This window comes from Pelophylax lessonae (genome assembly GCF_965119305.1).
Source record: "Pelophylax lessonae genome assembly, chromosome: 5".
Lineage (NCBI taxonomy): Eukaryota > Metazoa > Chordata > Amphibia > Anura > Ranidae > Pelophylax > Pelophylax lessonae.
In genome coordinates, this window is record NC_138772.1 from 286908989 (window position 1) to 286929672 (window position 20684).

The window sequence follows — 20684 nt, forward strand, 5'->3', positions numbered from 1 at the left end:
CTATAGGAGTGATGAGAGTGCAGTGAGTGGTGTGTGGATGGTATGATGGAGGAGATGATGTATATATACTGTATATCCATAGCTATAGGAGTGATGAGTGCAGTGAGTGGTGTGTGGATGGTATGATGGAGGAGAGGATGTATATACTGTATCCATAGCTATAGGAGTGATGAGTGCAGTGAGTGGTGTGTGGATGGTATGATGGTGGAGATGATGTATATATACTATATCTATAGCTATAGGAGTGATGAGTGCAGTGAGTGGTGTGTGGATGGTATGATGGAGGAGATGATGTATATACTGCATCCATAGCTATAGGAGTGATGAGTGCAGTGAGTGGTGTGTGGATGGTATGATGGTGGAGATGATGTATATATACTATATCTATAGCTATAGGAGTGATGAGTGCAGTGAGTGGTGTGTGGATGGTATGATGGAGGAGATGATGTATATACTGTATCCATAGCTATAGAAGTGATGAGAGTGCAGTGAGTGGTGTGTGGATGGTATGATGGAGGAGATGATGTATATACAGTATATACTATATACATAGCTATAGGAGTGATGAGAGTGCAGTGAGTGGTGTGTGGATGGTATGATGGAGGAGATGATGTATATATATACTATATACATAGCTATAGGAGTGATGAGAGTGCAGTGAGTGGTGTGTGGATGGTATGATGGAGGAGATGATGTATATATATACTATATCCATAGCTATAGGAGTGATGAGAGTGCAGTGAGTGGTGTGTGGATGGTATGATGGAGGAGATGATGTATATATATATACTCTATCCATAGCTATAGGAGTGATGAGTGCAGTGAGTGGTGTGTGGATGGTATGATGGAGGAGATGATGTATATATACTATATCCATAGCTATAGGAGTGATGAGAGTGCAGTGAATGGTGTGTGGATGGTATGATGGAGGAGATGATGTATATATATACTATATCCATAGCTATAGGAGTGATGAGTGCAGTGAGTGGTGTGTGGATGGTATGATGGAGGAGATGATGTATATATATATACTATATCCATAGCTATAGGAGTGATGAGAGTGCAGTGAGTGGTGTGTGGATAGTATGATGGAGGAGATGATGTATATACTGTATATCCATAGCTGTAGGAGTGATGAGAGTGCAGTGAGTGGTATGTGGATGGTATGATGGAGGAGATGATGTATAAATATACTATATCCATAGCTGTAGGAGTGATGAGTGCAGTGAGTGGTGTGTGGATGGTATGATGGAGGAGAGGATGTATATATATATATATATATATATACTATATCCATAGCTATAGGAGTGATGAGAGTGCAGTGAATGGTGTGTGGATGGTATGATGAAGGAGATGATGTATATATATATATACTGTATATCCATAGCTATAGGAGTGATGAGTGCAGTGAGTGGTGTGTGGATGGTATGATGGAGGAGATGATGTATATATATACTATATCCATATCTATAGGAATGATGAGAGTACAGTGAGTGGTGTGTGGATGGTATGATGGAGGATAGGATGTATATATATACTATATCCATAGCTATAGGAGTGATGAGAGTGCAGTGAGTGGTGTGTGGATGGTATGATGGAGGAGAAAATGTATATATACTATATCCATAGCTATAGGAGTGATGAGAGTGCAGTGAATGGTGTGTGGATGGTATGATGGAGGAGATGATGTATATATATACTATATCCATAGCTATAGGAGTGATGAGAGTGCAGTGAGTGGTGTGTGGATGGTATGATGGAGGATAGGATGTATATACTGTATATCCATAGCTGTAGGAATGATGAGAGTGCAGTGAGTGGTGTGTGGATGGTATGATGGAGGAGATGATGTATATATATATACTATATCCATAGCTATAGGAGTGATGAGAGTGCAGTGAGTGGTGTGTGGATGGTATGATGGAGGAGATGATGTATATACTGTATATCCATAGCTGTAGGAATGATGAGAGTGCAGTGAGTGGTGTGTGGATGGTATGATGGAGGAGATGATGTATATATACTATATCCATAGCTATAGGAGTGATGAGAGTGCAGTGAATGGTGTGTGGATGGTATGATGGAGGAGATGATGTATATATATATACTATATCCATAGCTATAGGAGTGATGAGAGTGCAGTGAGTGGTGTGTGGATGGTATGATGGAGGAGATGATGTATATATATCTATACTGTATATCCATAGCTGTAGGAGTGATGAGAGTGCAGTGAATGGTGTGTGAATGGTATGATGGAGGAGATGATGTATATATATATACTATATCCATAGCTGTAGGAGTGATGAGAGTGCAGTGAGTGGTGTGTGGATGGTATGATGGAGGAGATGATGTATATATATATACTATATCCATAGCTGTAGGAGTGATGAGAGTGCAGTGAGTGGTGTGTGGATGGTATGATGGAGGAGATGATGTATATATATATACTATATCCATAGCTGTAGGAGTGATGAGAGTGCAGTGAGTGGTGTGTGGAAGGTATGATGGAGGAGATGATGTATATACTATATACATAGCTGTAGGAGTGATGAGTGGTGTGTGGATGGTATGATGGAGGAGATGATGTATATACTATATACATAGCTGTAGGAGTGATGAGAGTGCAGTGAATGGTGTGTGGATGGTATGATGGAGGAGATGATGTATATATACTATATACATAGCTGTAGGAGTGATGAGTGCAGTGAGTGGTGTGTGAAGTGTCAGTGAGGCTCCTCCCCCTGCTCATGTCTCCATCAGATGATTTGCAGCCTCCCTCCTCCTCCAGTGATGGAGCCGGACACACAGTGACCCCGCACCGATCTCTGCTGTCACATAGCCGGTCACACGGAGTAGATCGGGATGCAGGCTGACAAGCCGGAGGATGATCCGGGGGATGAGGATAAACAAGAGCCGGAGAAGGAGGAGGAGAAGGCGGACGGTGAGGAGTCGGTGTGTGCCGCTGCCGGAGGAGCATCTTCCCATCCAGACAGCAGCACGGACTCGGACAGTGTAGAGAGCGGCGATACCCCGAGCCCTCCGACCTGCAAGATCTGCTTCCAGGGCCCTGAGCAGGTAATCGGTCTAGTGTCATGCTGGGACATCATTGTCCACCCATCAGATGGGGAGTCCTTCCTGTCTCCTGGCCTGTCACCTGTGTCCTGGATGGGATCAGATGGATGGGGAAGGGAAGGGGTTCCTGATTAGATGACATCTCCTCTGTACACATCTCTCACACCTTTCATGCTCCTTCCACCTCCTCCTCTGACAGTCCTGGCTCATTCATTATCTCAACTTTCTCCCATTGAACATCATTAGGGTTCATTAGGAACAGTTTGGAACTGAGATCTGTACAAAGGGGCTTAGGATCAATGACAGGATCCCACAGTTTTCAACTTCTTCCAGCCCTCCTCTACCTGGGAGTATGTTTTTTATGTATAAGAAGCTCCTGTGTCACCCAGCACTGGGGGAAGAGGGTTCAATAAGGCCCAGTTTACATCTTGCAATTTGATCCCAAATCGCGTGGCAATCGCAGCACATCGCGCTTGTTTGGGTGCTGTTGTCCTTCAATGGCACCCTAAACGGGAGGCGATTGCCGCACAGCAATCACATCTTTACAAATCATGCAGAGCTTCTTTTTAGGTAACAAACGCGCTCATCAAAGTGAATAGGCTGCCCAATGCATGAAACAGCATGAAAATCGCAATGTCATCATCGCATAGCGGGAACGCTCGTTCTCATTTTTGCGATGATGTGAACAGGGGCTTTTCTGCCAGTATGGCCTGTATCTAATCATCAATAATCCTTGTGGCCTATTTACTTTTACCCTAAAAGTCTGCCCTAAAACAAAAATCCCTGCATCTATAGATCTCCACGATCTAACACTAACTTATCTAGCCCTGTAAAGAAGAAATCAGTATACTTACCTTTTTTGAAGCCTATCGACCCGTTCTTCAGCGGGGGAAGCTCTGCAGAGGACACGGCCGACAGCGGCTGTGAAGTGAATGAGAAGTGATGTCACCCATAGAGTTGCTAAGGGGCTTCCGTTGTCTGCTGCCACCTCTGCATCCGCCTCCACAGCGAAGCCGTGGCTGACAGCTGAGCGTGGGATCGAGTCAGATTGGCTTAAAAAAAGGTAAGTATACTGATTTCTTCTTTACACAGCTAGATAGGTTAGTGTTAGATAATGGAGGTCTATAGATGCAGGGATTTTAGTGTTTAGGTGGGCTTATCCTTTATTCAGAACTAAACCCATTGATTTACAGAGGAAGTAAACTTCCTTTACTGCCTTTTACCTTTAGGTAAGCCTATATTAAGGCTTACTTATAGGTAGTGTAAATATCTCCTAAACGGGCACCGTTTTGGAGATATTTACATTACGTGCAGCCAGTGACATCACCGGCGCATGCGCTCTGACGGAACAGCCACCTGTGCTGTTCCTTCCGATCCCTGTGCTGTGAACGGCGGCTCCTGCGCGCATGCGCGGGACTGATGTCATCGCGGCTCTAAGCAGTGCCAGAGCCCGCGAACCCGGAAGCAAGGGTGAAGAAAGCGGCTGCAGCACTGACATTGCAACGCTGGAACAGCTTCATTTTAATGTAAGTTTCACATAATGTGCTAGTATGCGATGCATACTAGCACATTATGATTTTACCTTCCAGGGGAAAAAAAGAAAGAAAAAAAAAAACAGTATACAACTGCTTTAACAGTTTCCCAAAACAGTTACATTCAAGGTATGCCATGAATGATAACTGTCACATTTGGTGGTGCTTTCAGTTGAACAGTCAAGCCATCAAATAGTCAAACTGATTACATCTGCAGCACAACGGCAACTGCAAATCAAACAGAGGCTAAAGGGTTGATTTACTAAAGGCAAGTGAACTAAATGCGCACGTCCACGCAATTGTCAGTTAAAGTACGTAGTGCTGTATCGCAAAAAATGGCCTTGCCATTAAGGGGGTAAAACCTTCCAGTCCTTAAAGCGGAGTTCCACCCAAAAGTGGAACTTCCGCTTTAGGGAGTCCTGACCCCCTGACATGCCACATTTGGCATGTCATTTTTTTTGGGGGGTAGCGGGTACCTAGTTTTGACAGGTACCTGCTCCCACTTCCGCTCGGAGCGCCGCGGCGCCCTGAACGGAAGTTCTCCTCTCTCCCTCCCTCCCTGCAATCTTCTGGGACACGTCAGAGGTCCCAGAAGATTGCCGGCCAATCACGGCGCGCAGCGCGAATCGCGCATGCGCAGTGGGTACCCGGCTGTGAAGCCGCAAACTGTCACAGCCGGGTGCCCACAGCAGTGATGCCGGTGCAGAGGGAGAGGATCAAGGCTTCGGGCGGCCGCATCGCTGGACCGTTGGACAGGTGAGTGAATGGCTGGAACTCCGCTTTAAGTGGTTAATAGTGCCACGTTTACAAAGTAACACTATTACTGCATCAGATTCCAAAACAATTACCTCCAGTTCATAGATTGTGAAATTGGAGGTAATTAAAGCGGAACTAAACCCATCGATTTAATAGCTTTAAAAAACAGTTACATTCCCAGCACGTACCAGAAAAGTACAGTAAGCCCTGATTCACATTGATGCTACTTGGAAATCATGCTACTTCATTTGAAGAAGCACGCATTCAAAGTAGCAGGTCAGTGCAATTTCAGGTGCTACTTGAAAAACATCTGTGTGGCTTCATGTACAGATGTCTATTAAAGTCGCACCCGAAATCGGCAAAAGTAGTGCAGGAACTACTTTTGCAAATTGCTACGGCGCAGCAAAGTCAGCATCGCACCAATTGGAATGGTGCCATTGCCAGCAATTGGAACCTGTCAAATCGCATGACACATCGCTCCAATGTGAACGAGGGCTTACTGTCACATAGGCTGTGCTCTCAACCAAACTGTCTAACCATCAAAGGGCTGATGTCATAACTGATCACATGTGCAGCAACATGGCAGTTACAGTTTAAACAGACGCTAATATGGCAGCTTCCTTGGCTGAAAATGATTGGAGAGTTAAAGCGGAGTTCCAGCCTTTTCACTCACCTGTCCAACGGTCCAGCGATGCGGCCGCCCGAAGCCTCGATCCTCTCCCTCTGGTCTCGGCGGTGCCGGCATCACTGCTGTGGGCACCCGGCTGTGACAGTTTGCGACTTCACAGCCGGGTACCCACTGCGCATGCGCGAGTTGCGCTGCGCGTCTTGATTGGCCGGCAATCTTCTGGGACCTCTGACATGTCCCAGAAGATTGCAGGGAGGGAGGGGGAGAGGAGAACTTCCGCTCAGGGTGCTGCGGCGCTCCGAGCGGAAGTGGGAGCGGGTACCTGTCAAAACTAGGTACCCGCTCCCCCCCCAAAAAAATGACATGCCAAATGTGGCATGTCAGGGGGTTAGAATACCTAAAGCGGAAGTTCCACTTTTGGGGGGAACTCCGCTTTAAGTTTCACTGACCAACTGACATTTGGTGTACAGAGATAGGCACAGTGCCTGTCTCTGTATGCCATGTTGGAGATGGCGCATTTGCTGTCGCAACCCCCTCTCCAGCTGTCACTGGTTGTTAAGGACGTTGTCAGCTTTACAGCTATCAGTCTCCTAACAACTAGTGACACCAATAGTGGTCAGAGCCGGATGGGGGGGGGGGGGGGGGTGAGATACTGGTTCTTCATCAGGTCCACTCTCATCTTGTGCTTGACAGCTGGCAGTGGGCGGATTCTGTAGCCAATAGCAGACTGTCTATATGTAATGGATCCATCCACAGCCTACTGCCAATCGAGTGGGGAGAGAACCCGATTGGGAGCTAGTGTTTCAGCTTTCCAATCAGGCTCCTCCCACAAAACTCCTAAGACACTGCACTGTCTTTGTGAAAGCTGCAGCGGCGGGAGGGAGCTCAGCTGCACTGAGAATGGGGGATTTTTACAGACAGTCTATGGGCTTCTCCATGTGAAGTGCATGCCCCAAATTCATGTACCTGTACAGGCATTTTTGAGCTTTTTTGCAGCGCCCAGATTTGAGCATCATTTTTTAATATTATTTTTAGCCAATGGAAAGCTGGTTACTAGAAAAAAAACGATATGTGAAATGCACATTTTTGAAGATTTTCAGATGCTCCCATTTAATTTTAGTGGGGCCAAAAACAGTTGAAGGTTGTAACTCAAATGAGGCTCATGTGCATATTGGTTACAAGCCTCAAACGACACTACGCTCAGGTGTGAACAGGCACCAATGAAAACCATGGGATTTTGGATGTTGAATGTTTTGGGGCTTCAAGTTATGAAATGCTTCGGTGTGAATAAGGTCTAAGGAGGGTTAAGTAGTAAGGGTCTAGTAGTAATACAAGAGAGAGTACACAATCACATACAAGGAAAAAAAAACAAAACAGCTTTTTTGCTTCCACACGATTGGATGATGGAAGTCAGCAAAGTTTCTGCTCATTTAATATGCAGTGGAGCAACTGAGCTTGCACTTTGCAAAGTGCAGTCTATTTCCCTTTAGTAAATCAACCCCTATGTCTTTATTTAAAAAAAGATTCAGGAAATAACAGTGGAGCCATTGCACATGGCATCCAATAAATTAAATGAATGTCAGCATGGCATGGGTAGCTATGAACAACATTTCCACCTTATCTGTACTCCATTGTTTATACATGAGGTCCAATGTCTAATGGTGGCTTATACACGCTTCGATTTTATTATCTGATCAATCTGCGATTCAATCAAAATGATCTAAATAGCAATCAATCGAATAGCCATAACTGTTTCCCTGATCAATTTAGACTCGATTTAGATCAGATTCAGTCAAACTGAATCCATTATGTTGCATCGATCAGCAGTGCTGAGATTCTTTTTTTATGAAACCGATCGTAGTTTGATAAATCAGATTATGAGATTGCATTGTAAAAACAGAAATGCAATTGATACATTATGAAGGTACCGAAAAATCGATTGAAATCCACTTCATGTGTGTATCGCAGAGATTGGAAAATAAATCGATCATTGATGGCCACCATATTAATTAGAACAATCTGTAAGGCAATAGAAGGAGTGACTATATTGTACAAAGGGCACTTAGCTATAGAAACTAGGGCTTAGTTTACTGTTGTCAGATTTAAGCACTGATTTATTGGCAGAGGTTAATGCACTTTGAACTTTAGCTTTCTAAATAAGCCCAGATAATGCCTTTATGTCAGCTAAAGCAGTATTAGGCTTGTGTTGCCTGGTATATGTTAAAAATATGATACTAAATCTCTTGTACTGACTGTGATGCTTGAATATGTGGATAGTTCATAGAATTTTTTTTACAGGTAAGTAGTCTGGGTGACTACCTATAGCGCTTGCTTTAAAATAATTTATATTAAATTAAAAGTGAATAAAGTGAATTTCATAAATTTATAGTGATCAATAAATGTGATAATAATCAAATCTTATTTCATATAAAATGTCCAAGGTAAAAAAGTCCAATAAATATGCAATATAAAATAAGTCCTTTGTGCAAACTTCCAAGCAAAAAAGTGCAATATTGTGCAAAATAAAATGAATCCTTTGTGCAAAAGTTCCAAACGAAAAAGTGCAAATGCTCAGCGCGATGATTACTCAATCCACCCAATAATAATCCTTACGTTTAAAATCTCATCATGACAGAGGTAAGATTCAATCACTTACGAGCTTGTATAGCCATTCAGGCTAAAGGGTGGACTCTCCTTATGGCTTGCTCAGGTGGATGAGATGGTGGGATTCCCCTCTTTCTCCTCTCCCCTCGTGCCAAAAAAAGGAATATGGAAAAAAGGAGCTCCAGATAGTGTATTATCCTCAGATAAATTTATTCCATTTGGGCAAAATTTTTTTTAATACAAACGATGTGCAAAAAAGCAAAATACAGCAGTAAATCTAATGAGTAAAATCGGGGTTTAGTCCTCCAGAATGCAGCCCAAGACTTCGGCTTGCGTTCCACCTACGACACACGTCACCACGCTGTGTGCTCCAAATCTTACGCGTTTCGTCACTTCCGGTGACGTCTTCGGAGAACTCTCTTGTACTGACTGTGATGCTTGAATATGTGGATAGTTCATAGAATTGTGATCATAGACTTTTCTAGAGTACGGTAGAAGCCAAAGAATGTCGTAGTCCTGATGTCATTTTAGAGTGAACCTGACCTGGTCTAAAAGGCTTCTTAATCAATAACACTGCTGAAGTTTAGGAACCTTGTGGTGCAATCACCTATAGCAGGGATCCTCAAACTACGTCCCTCCAGCTATTGCGGAACTACACATCCCATGAGGCAATGGAAAACTCTGTCATTCACAGACAGGACTAGACATGATGGGAATTGTAGTTCCTGAACAACTGGAGGGCCATCGTTTGAAGACCCCTGACCTATAGTAACCTCCAAATTGGCCCCTGTATCCATGTGGAGCCCATTGAATTTGTTGTTCAGGCTATACAGGGGTCCCAGAGTTCCCTACAGGTTGAGGTCAAGTCTCACTCCACCCCACCATCAAATGCTAGAGCAGCCTTTCTCAACCTTTAAACACTAGGGATACCTTAAAACAACTTTCCAGTCTTAGGGAACCTCTGCCAATAGTTACTATATCCACTGCTCATGGTACATAGTGTGATGCTCATTGGGGAGAATGCTCCTTACACTTGTTATCCTTGGGAAAATTTTCCTCTTCTTACAGATAGCTAAAATGATCATTATTGTCAGCAGTTACCTATTTGAAAGACAGAAGTTGCTCAAGAATTTCCTAGCAACTTCAGGAGTCATTGTAGGGTTCCACTGAACTCTGGTTGAGACGTAGAGCCTGTAAAGCCTACTGAGATTCTGATATTTGACAGTTGAATGAAGGGGATCAGAGCTTAGAGTTATGAGGAAACCGGACATGATCATGACTTTGGTCCTATTTACAACCTGGATTTGGAATATATGGGATACAAGGATGGGGAATAACAAGAAGCATGAGGTCCTGCCAGTACCAGGACAAGGTCATCTAGAGCCCAGGGCGAACATGTCAAACTGCACCCCCCCCCCCCCCAAGATGAGCATGATGTGCTAGCAAAAACTCCCCCCCTCAAAAAAAAAAAAAAAAAAATGGAGTGCTAATCTGCATGCTTAATACCTAAGCATAAATCCCCCCCTCCTCCCAGGACAAATCTGCCCCCTTGCTGAAATCTGCCTTCCCAGCACAAATCTTTGCCCCCCATCCCCCTTTCCAGGTCAAATACTCTCTCTCCCCATATTCCCCCCCCCCCAAAAAAAAAAAAAAGAAATCACTCCACCTAGCACACATCCTCTACTCCTCAAATTTCCCCTCCAAGTACACATCCTTTCCCCCTACTTCAAATCCCCCACCTAGCACAAATCCCCCCCCCCCCCCCCAGTTTCCCCTTTCAGCACAAATACCATTCAATCATCCCTACTAGCACAAATTCTCCCCCAGCACAAATCCCTTCCCCTTCTACCATATCACCTTTTTTATCAGAAATCCTATTTCATCATCCCCCCTTCCAACACAAATCCCACCAAATTACCTTTCTTAGCACCCCCCCCCCCCCAAATTTCACTCCTAGATCAAATCTTACCCTGTGCTGCCCCCCAATTTCTCCCACCCAACACAAATCCTCTCCCCCCCCATATCTCCTCGTGGTGCCTCCGCACCTCACATGATACCACAGTGCCCAGGGTAGCCGCCCCTCTTGCCCACACCTTATCCCGGCCCTGGGTCCTGTACTTCAGCACTCTTGATACCTTTTAAACCAGATCAGCTGCACTGTAAGTTGAGTTTTGGGCAAACGTAGATCAGAATCCTGCTTATACCCTGTGCTTTTATTGGGTTTGTGTTTTTTCAGTGACACACACACGGTGGGGTTGATTTACTAAAACTGGAGAGTGCAGAATCTGGTGCAGCTGTGCATGGTAGCCAATTAGCTTCTAACTTCAGCTTGATCAATTAAGCTTTGACAAAAAAAAAAAACCTAGATACTGGATTCTATGCAGAGCTGCACCAGAATATGCATTTTCCAGTTTTAGTAAATCAACCCCTGTATACTTTTCAGGTCTATAGTGCAACACCCTCCGTACATGGCATATGTAGTACAAAATAAATTCCGATCACTAGAGAGATGGAGGCAAGTGTCCTTTGTTTAGATTGTGCTGAAAATTTCATTTCATTTTTGTACGGTTGCAGAACTCATTAATCAAATATCTTAGTGGAAAAATGAGTTCTGATTCGGCTGGCTATTATTACTTTTTATAAAGCAGATTGTCCTAAAATGCATTTCACAAATGTATATAGAAAATATTGATATACTTGGTGAATGATGTCTGTGTAGGTAAAAAGAAAAGAAAACAAAAAAAACTGTCATTGAAGGTTAATGAGAATCAGCACCCAGGACAGCTCTCAGACTCAAAGACTGCTGGCCTGGATTTTTTTTATTACTGGTCTCCTAAACACGTGTATAAGGAAATGTTGTGCATGGCTCTACCAAGCATCCTATAATAACAGGTACTAAATGTGTCATTTTCCATTGAATTTGAAAGTAATAGTATAAAAATTGTTTTTGAAGGCAGTGTTGTACCTAAGTGTTCTTTAATGTAGAATTTGCTGCTTCTAGTTTGGCTAGTGTTAGCTGAAAAGTGATCTTGTTCTTGTAAATTCGGACTACCAGGCTGTGGCAAATCTTCAACAAAGTGATAAAACTTAAAAGAGGAGTATGGGATTATTTCATTTTTTTTTTATTCATACTTACCTAGGTGGATAATGCACAGGGGAGGACTGGGCCAGGGGGCAGGGGATTTATATTAATGTCCTGTAAAAAGGCTGCACCGTTTCTGCCACAGACATGCCTAAGGATTCCTGGTGAAGAGAAGTAAAAAGTCACCCACCACAGACCTACTGAGTGCGGGTTGAAGACAAGGACAGAGCGCTGGCCTCCCTCCCCAGCATAGATGGTTTAAACTGCTTGAGCAGAGGCCAGTTCCATGCCCCTCTGGAGACTCTCCTCCCCTGGCCAGCCCCAACTGAACTGTCCCAGCTCCTCCCAACCGCCCCCTGCTGGCCAGGTTGGGAACCCGTATTCAGCCGGTGAGTAGAGAGTACCTGGAGCAGGGCTTCAGCCTGGAATAGGGGTAAGGAGGAGGACGGGGGGGGGGGGGGATTCGCTGCACCATGGGCCTCTGGTTTATACGTGACGGTACTCACCGTCACTGGGAGTGAAAGACAGATACTTAAGGGACACTGAGAAAAGGTTTGGATAACTTCAAATGGGAGAGAAATACTTATCAACAATATCACTCAAGAACTATGAAGATTTAATCCCACTTTACACTGTGAGACTTATAGCCTGTTGCTATGAAGTCTGTGACACCTAAATAATCATAGCAATTCATAGATGTGTATTCCATGTACTTCAATGTAGGAGACGGACGGACTGTCATTGGCAGTCTTGTCCTATTGTCTGTTTTGAGGTGGGATGTGTATTGTGTTAAGTCTGCCTATCCCATTGTTAAATGTTAATGACCTCACATTGTTCTGTCCAGATGGCTAGATAATTAGTTCAGGTTAATTCTGTTTCTGTATACAATTTCATCTGCATATGATAATGTAATCAGGCAGAGGGGAGGGATTGAGTACACCGTATGGGAGTGTAAAACTCTGTTTTTATTGGATTATGAATTTCATGTCCTGTTCCCCACAAGGTCCATCTGGGCAGGAACCTTGTGGGGGAAAACTGTATAAAAGACCAGCTGTACCATTAAACCTTGAGTTCTACTTCACCCTCAATCTAGAGTCCTGTCTCTCATTGGGGGAATCTGCTACAAGGGATTGCTATGCTCTTCATACTCCCTTAAATAATCACTAAGCTCTTGTAAGAGCTTGTTCTTGCTTCACTCTCTGGGGAAAGAGAGGTTCACTCACTGGAACCTGGAGTCTTGTCGGAGGTCCAGGGTGAGTAGGAGACGGCGAGACCCCAACCAAGCTGCTGCGTTTCGTGGGGGACGGTGCGGCCATTGTTCTGGGCGGACGTCATATGACGTCGGCCCATTCAGGCAGGGCCGGCGCGCGATCGTGTGCACGCCGCCCTGTCGGTGGCGGCGTGTCCCGGGACACAGCCCGTCACCGGCAGGGGAGAAACAGCCAATGGGCATGGCTGTTTCCCACATGATCGGCTGTGTTCCAATCACACAGCCGATCACAATAGCAAAGCCCGGAAGAAGACCGAGCATGCGCGATTGGGAGCACGCAGCGCGGTCATGTCGGTGGCTCTGTGTTCCCTAGGAACACAGCTAGTCACCGGCAGTAGTAAACAGTCACTGACAGTGACTGTTTACTATGTGATTGACTGTGAATCCATTCACAGCCGATCACAAAATGTAAACACAGAGCAGTAACTCACTGTTACTAGCTCTTCTCCCCTCACACAGTTTCCAGTGTGAGGAGAGCAGAGCCAGAAACAGTGAGTTACTGCTATGTACACCTGTCAAAGTAAAATCACAGCAATAAAGGTCCCCACACAGTCCTCAGCCCCCCTCCCCCCCAATTGCACCTGTCACCCAACAGTCACCTCATCAGTGCCCAGAAATTGGCATCCATAAGGCTACGTTCACATGCGAGCGTAGCGATTGCGGGCAGAATCACTGCGATTCTGCCCGCAATCCGGAAATCATTGCAAATCGCGGGATGCCTGTTCGTTCCCCGTGATTTGCAATAGCACCCCAAAACGCTGTGCGATGTTGCCACGATTTCCGCCTGCCGAATCGCAGTAACATCGCGCAAACAACGCATGACGCCCAAAAAAGGTACAAGAGCTTCTTTGGGGCGTCATGCGTTGTTTGCGCGATGTTACCATGATTCGGCAGGCAGAAATCGCGTCAACATCGCACAGCGTTTGGGGTGCTATTGCAAATCACAGGCAACATACAGGCGTCCCGCGAATTGCAATGATTTCCAGATCGCGGGCAGAATCGTGGTGATTCTGCCCATGATCGCTACGCTCACATGTGAACATAGCTTAAAGTGCACCTGTCACCAGAGACTGCCATCAGTACCGCCGTGCACCATCGCCCGTCACCTGTCACCCGTCGGTGACCATCGCCCGTCACCTGTCACCCCATCAAGCACCGTCACCTGTCACCCCATCAGTCATCCTCACCTGTCACCCCATCAATCATCGTCACTTGTCACCCCATCAGTAATCATCACTTGTCACCCCATCAATCATCGTCACTTGCTACCCCATCAGTGATCGTCATCTGTCACCCCATCAATCGTCACTTGTCACCCCATCAGTGATCGTCACCTGTCATCCCATCAGTCATCGTCACCTGTCACCCCATCAGTCATCGTCATCTGTCAACCCATCAGTCATCGTCATCTGTCACCCCATCAGTCATCGTCACCTGTCAACCTATCAGTCATCGTCATCTGTCAACCCATCAGTCATCGTCATCTGTCACCCCATCAGTCATCGTCACCTGTCACCCCATCAGTCATCGTCACCTGTCACCCCATCAGTCATCGTCATCTGTCACCCTATCAGTCATCGTCACTTGTCACCCCATCAGTCATCGTCACCTGTCACCCCATCAGTCATCGTCATCTGTCACCCTATCAGTCATCGTCACCTGTCACCCCACCAGTCATCGTCACCTGTCACCCCATCAGTCATAGTCATCTGTCAACCCATCAGTCATCGTCATCTGTCACCCCATCAGTGACCGTCACCTGCCACCTATCAGTCACCTGCCACCCATCAGTGATCATTCGCAGTCAACCGTCACCCATCGCACAGCCCATCACAGCCAGCATGTCAAAAAGATGTACAGCAGCGGGTAGGCCCTTCAGGTCCTCTCCATGACTGATGAGAGCACCGGGGAGCTCTCACCAGTATCCGATTCCAATTCCGAATCAGATTCGGAATTTCAAATCGCTAATAGTAGCGGATCTGAGATGGACTCGGGCTATTCCTGTACACTTTCCTTTATAGAATGTATTTTGGGGTGCAATTTTTGCTATATACATGCACACTTACCGACCGTCTAACGACTATATACGTCGGCCATTTAAAGCTAAATACTGGGGTTATGGCAGCAGATAGCCCCCATAACCCTGGTATTTTTTCAAACGGCGGGCGGTCGGCTTTCAGAATAGGGTGGTCCCAGTGGCGGATTCGCCGCAGAATTTTTTTCAAAAAAATTGCATTTGGAAGACTGCTGCGCAAATATGGTGTGATAAAAAATATTGCAATGATCTCCATTTTATTCTCTAGGGCAGGGATGGCGAACCTTGGCACCCCAGATGTTTTGGAACTACATTTTCCATGATGCTCAGCTACAATGTAGTGTGCATGAGCATCATGGGAAATGTAGTTCCAAAACATCTGGGGTGCCAAGGTTTGCCATCACTGCTCTAGGGTCTCTGCTAAAAAAAAGATATAATGTTTGGGGGTTCTAAGTAGTTTTCTAGCAAAAAAAATGATTTTAGCTTGTAAACACCAAGTGTCAAAAATAGGCCCAGTCTTAAAGTGGATAAATGGACAACTTTGTGTAAAGTGCTACTTGGATGTTGGGCCTCTGTATGTGGCTAGGCTGTGTAAAAGTGTTACACATGTGGTATCGCCATACTCAGGAGGAATAGCAGAATGTATTTTGGGGTGCAATTTTTGCTATGTACATGCTATGTGTTGGAAATATTTCATAAATGGACAACTTTGTGTAAAAAAAAAAATGCATTTTCATTTTCTTTCCACAGTTTCCAAAAACGTGTTGAAAAAAAGGACATGTTCAAAAGACTCATTATGCCTCAAAAATTATACGTTTGGGTGTTTGCTTTCCAAAATAGGGTCATTTTATGGGGGTTTCCATTGTCCTGGTGCTCCAGGGCCTTCAAAAGTGCGATAGGTTGTCAGGAAATGATATGTGTAATTTATGCTCCTAGAATGCCGGAAGGTGCTACTTGGATGTTAGGCCTCTGTATTTGGCCAGGCTGTGAATAAGTCTCACACATGTGGTATCGCCATACTCAGGAGGAGTAGTAGAATGTGTTTTGGGGTGTAGTTGCTAGTATACATATGCTGTGTGAGAGAAATAACCTGTTAATACGTCAATTTGTAAAAAAAAAAAAAAAAAATCTTCATTTTGCAAAGAATTGTGGGAAAAAATTACAACTTCAAAAAACTCACCATGCCCCTTATTAAATACCTTGGAATGTCTTCTTTCCAAAAAGGGGTCATTTGGGGAGTATTTGTACTTTCCTGACTTTTTAGTGTCTCAAGAAATGAGATAGGCCTTCAGTACATCAGGTGTGATCGAGTGTGATACATTTTTAATGATTAGCACCATAACTTGTGGACTCTATAACTTTCACAAAGACCAAATAATATACACTTATTTGGGTTATTTTTTACCAAAGATAAGTAGCAGTATAAATTTTGGCCAAAATTTGTGAAGAAAAATGACTAATTTGCAAAATTTTATGACAGAAACAAAGAAAAATGCGTTTTTTTCACAATATTTTCAGTCTTTTTTTATTTATAGCACAAAAAATAAAAAACCCAGTAGTGATTAAATACCATAAAAGAAAGCTCTATTTGTGTGAAAAAAAAGACACAATTTTTTTATGGGTACAGTGTTGCATGACTGAGTAATTGTCATTCAAAGTGTGAGAGCGCTGAAAGCTGAAAATCGGTCTGGGTAGGAAGGGGGTGAAATTGCACTGTAGGCAAGTGGTTAAACAATGACATATGCTCTGCACCTTTGTGCATAATAAAGCAAAGGCAATAATGAAAGTTACAAACTAAAGTTACACTCCAGTCAAAATCATTCAAAATAGAAAAAATTATTCTGAACTTTGGACATTAAAGGCAGCCATACACTGTTTGAATCTCGGCCGGTTCAGCAGGAACTGGCTGAGATTCGAACTGTTAATGGGCAGGCTGAATGTACCAGTTGATTGATCGATCGTTACAACAAGCCTACCGGATTCCCTTGTGATTATCGCTAGCTACTGCTCCACCTCTGAAGACGTCATACGCACTGACGAAACGCGCGTAAGGTGGAACGCACGCTGCTTACGTCACGGGTGCCTGAGTGGAACGCAAGCCGGTATTCACCGCTCTCCACTCACGGGCACCATTTTGGCTGGCGAAATTCCGTTTTTTATGTACTGTATACCTACTTACCCTATTAACGACTATTTTTAAATGGTATTACACTATCTGGAGCTTTTTTACCCTGCATACCCTGACCGGATCCTGCAGATCAAGGCTATCCAGGAAGGGGATTCCGGATCATTGCGGTACTACAAAGCCCAGCAGTGTCCTCTCTGGCCCTGGTGGCCATAAAGCGAGGATAGGTCTTAATACCGTATGGTATATAGGACCCACAACATCTGGTGAGTGTATTCTCCTATTATCCCCCACGGTGACACCACAAGTACCAGCATTTGGATCATTGGAGGATTCAACACAGAGCACCTGCACTTTTCCTTTTATTGGCACTCAAGATAAACTTGCATTTTCACTTGAGTCACTTATGAACTTTTATGTGGACTTTTTTATCTGCACATTGGCACTTGAGGCACATATTGATGTAATTTATTGTATATTTTATGTACTTTGATATTATTGATTTGACATAATTATTTGATTGTTTTGCACTCACTTTTAGCAACTTCCTCACCATTAATATTTTACTACTTATCCGTCGTCCATTATACTGTTATGATATTTACCTTAAATGGTTTATTGTTATTGGATTATTTGATAGCACCCAGCACTTTATTTGAAACCCACCAATAGTTTTATTAGTTTTATTCCAAGCAAGCGCTATAGTTGGCCGCAAATCTTTTGGGGTCTTATTTATACCACACAATTTCTTCCCTGTAGCAGCTGCACTTTACGTATATTTATTTCATTTATTCTAAAACCCACTCGTTGGGACACCCATAGGCGTGAGGGATATACACATAATTTTTTGTAGTATATAATCTTCCTCATCTATGCTCTGCGCCTTTGTGCATAATAAAGCAAAGGCAATAATGAAAGTTACAAACTAAAGTTACACTCCAGTCAAAATCATTCAAAATAGAAAACATTATTCTGAACTTTGGACATTAAAGGCAGCCATACACTGTTTGAATCTCGGGCGGTTCAACAGGAACTGGCTGAGATTCAAACTGTTAATGGGCAGGCTGAATGTACCAGTTGATTGATCGATCGATACAACAAGCCTACCGGATTCCCTTGTGATTATCGCTAGCTACTGCTATAGATGCTACCAATAATAACTATCTTCTTCTGGCGGGGATGTCCCCCCCCCCCCACGCAGGGAGAAGGCAAAGGCCCTGCAAGAGGGATTCCTGCATCAACACTGTCTGTAGTTGCAGGAAAGAAATGTTCTCAGTGTATGGCAGGTCTAAGCCTCCCTGCATCTCCCTCCCAACTAATTGTCTTGCTAGTTTTAAAAGATTCTAATCTTTAAACCCCTTTTAGTTACTTAGGCCTCATTCACAAGAGCGTACCAATCTGTACACCTGTGTGAAGGGCTGTTCTTGCCTGCACGAGATGTACAAGTGTTCTGTGCATAGCAGCCCCATTCATGTCTTATAGGATACAGCCACTGTATGAACAAATGGCAACCACCCAAACCTATAACTATCCTTTGCAGCAAGTAGCACATGGAAGAGAGACGCACATCAAACACAAACAAAAATTCCCAACTCACTTAACCAGTCAGCCTGCAACAAAACCGAATTGACCCTGTCTAACAGTCCACATTTAAAAAAGGGGTTTTAGTTGCACACATTTGCAAAAGAATGGATAAGCCCCAGTGGCCATGTCAAGGCGCCCCAGTGTACTGCAGTCCTAACTCTATAATTTTGAGAGCCTGCAAAGTTGGACCACATACATAGCAGTGGATAGATTAAAGGCAGGTGTGCCTGGAGGGAGCTCACTCTTCCTTAAAGGTACAGAGATGCATCGGACACCCATCAAGAAGTTTTGTTGCAGCCACTGTATGGACACAGCCATTGGTCCCAATTGGTCTTTTCCCACAAAGGATACACAGGCGTTCTGCACAACTGTCAAATTGGGACCAGCTGCTGTGTCTGTGCAGCTGAGGTGTCCCAGTAGATTTGAGTGGGACTGACTGCATTCGGATACATGGAATACTTGTGCATCCCATGCGGGCAAAGACAGCATGGGTGTACAGATACATATAGCCATATAATTGAGACCTGGAATCCATTGTAACATGATGTCCTGGGTCCCAAATCCTCTGCAAAATGGAAGAGACCTTTGTTTGCCCACATCACTGCCTGGGTGACATGGATACTTCCTAATGTCTGTGGGCTCATCTGAGGTCCTGCAGACTGCAGTGGCTTGATGGGGTCACAAACTGCTGTGCTGGATTTCCATTTTCGAAAGAGGTGTTGGTGGGCGACTTGTGATGACAGACTGGATGAACAGTCTACTTGCTCAGTACATCAGGCTTTTAGCTAGAAATTGCTGTAATGCAAAAGTACCTTCCATTGGTAATCCGGTGATGTGAGAACCTTCTGCTGGTGATCCAGGAGTTAAGCTGGCTATGAAATTTGCCATGTCAACTGAATAAAGATCAAAGAGAGATCTAAGAACCGGGCACAAAATTGGTGGCAGCACCTGCATCCATCCAGATGCAGTCATTGTTCGGGTATTTTGACATCTGCTGCCAAAATACAATAGCTACAGTGTGGGATTCGTCCATTCACGCGGTGTAGCATGGATGGGGAAGTCTGTAAAAGTTTCTTGTAAAAAGTATCAATAATAAAAGGATTCTCACAGTCTCCAATCTGATTTGAATCTGGCTTGGAATTTTGTAATGGGATCAATGATACAGGAAGTAGAGAGAGAGAGTTACACATCACAGGTTACAGAATTACACCCTTGAGATTGCACAAAGCAAAATAAATGAAACCTGTCAAGATAGAAATATAGGAAATGCCATTGCTGAGGCAATCAAAGGTCTTCTGGCCTGTCAACTGACCTCACACACCACCTCCCATCATCTTAGTATTTAGTGGGGGAGGTCAAGCAGTTGACCGGCAGCAGCTGTCCCTGACATCCCTGGCACTCTAACTCAAGCTTTTGACAATGTAAAAAAAGCTAAGTCAGAAGGAAATAATTAGTGATGCACCGAAAAATGGGTTTTCAGTGTTGTGCCGAGAGAAAAAAAGTGCCAATCATGGCTGCCGAAAATGCCTGCCATTTTGCTGAGATTTTACTACAATTTTGCCTTGCTTATGGTGTGTTTTTCATAGGCCATGTGACTCAAAAAAATGCAACACAGGTTCAGTTTTAAAGCATTCTTGCTACATTTTCAATGCATTTCAATGGAGAGGTGCGTTTTTTTGTGCGGTTTTTAACTGACCAAATATGCACCAAAAATGAAGAAAGCAGGATTTTTAACACTGCTTCAAAAGGTGCCGATAATGGTCGACAATAAATTCATATTTATTTAAATTTGTGATCATTTGTGATAATAATCAAAAAGTCAAATATGCTACAATTATTTCTAAAAATATATATATTTTTTAAAAAAAAAACGTCACTTTCGGTTTTGGCTAAATGCATCCTAAATTTTCGGTTTCGGTTTAAGCACCAACATTTTCATTGCGGTGCACCACTAGAAATAATAATTCTAAAGTCCAAATATGATCTCTTAAAGATA

General features: G+C 44.0%; 1 protein-coding gene across 1 annotated transcript in view; it reads left to right on the forward strand.

The window, feature by feature from the left end:
• The first annotated feature begins 2703 nt into the window (after positions 1-2703).
• Positions 2704-20684, forward strand: part of MARCHF11 (membrane associated ring-CH-type finger 11) — a 127474-nt gene continuing 109493 nt past the window's right edge. The window contains exon 1 of the mRNA XM_082259383.1: positions 2704-3075. Coding sequence (XP_082115509.1) covers positions 2863-3075 — 213 coding nt within the window. The 5' untranslated portion in view covers positions 2704-2862. The remainder of the gene's footprint in view (positions 3076-20684) is intronic.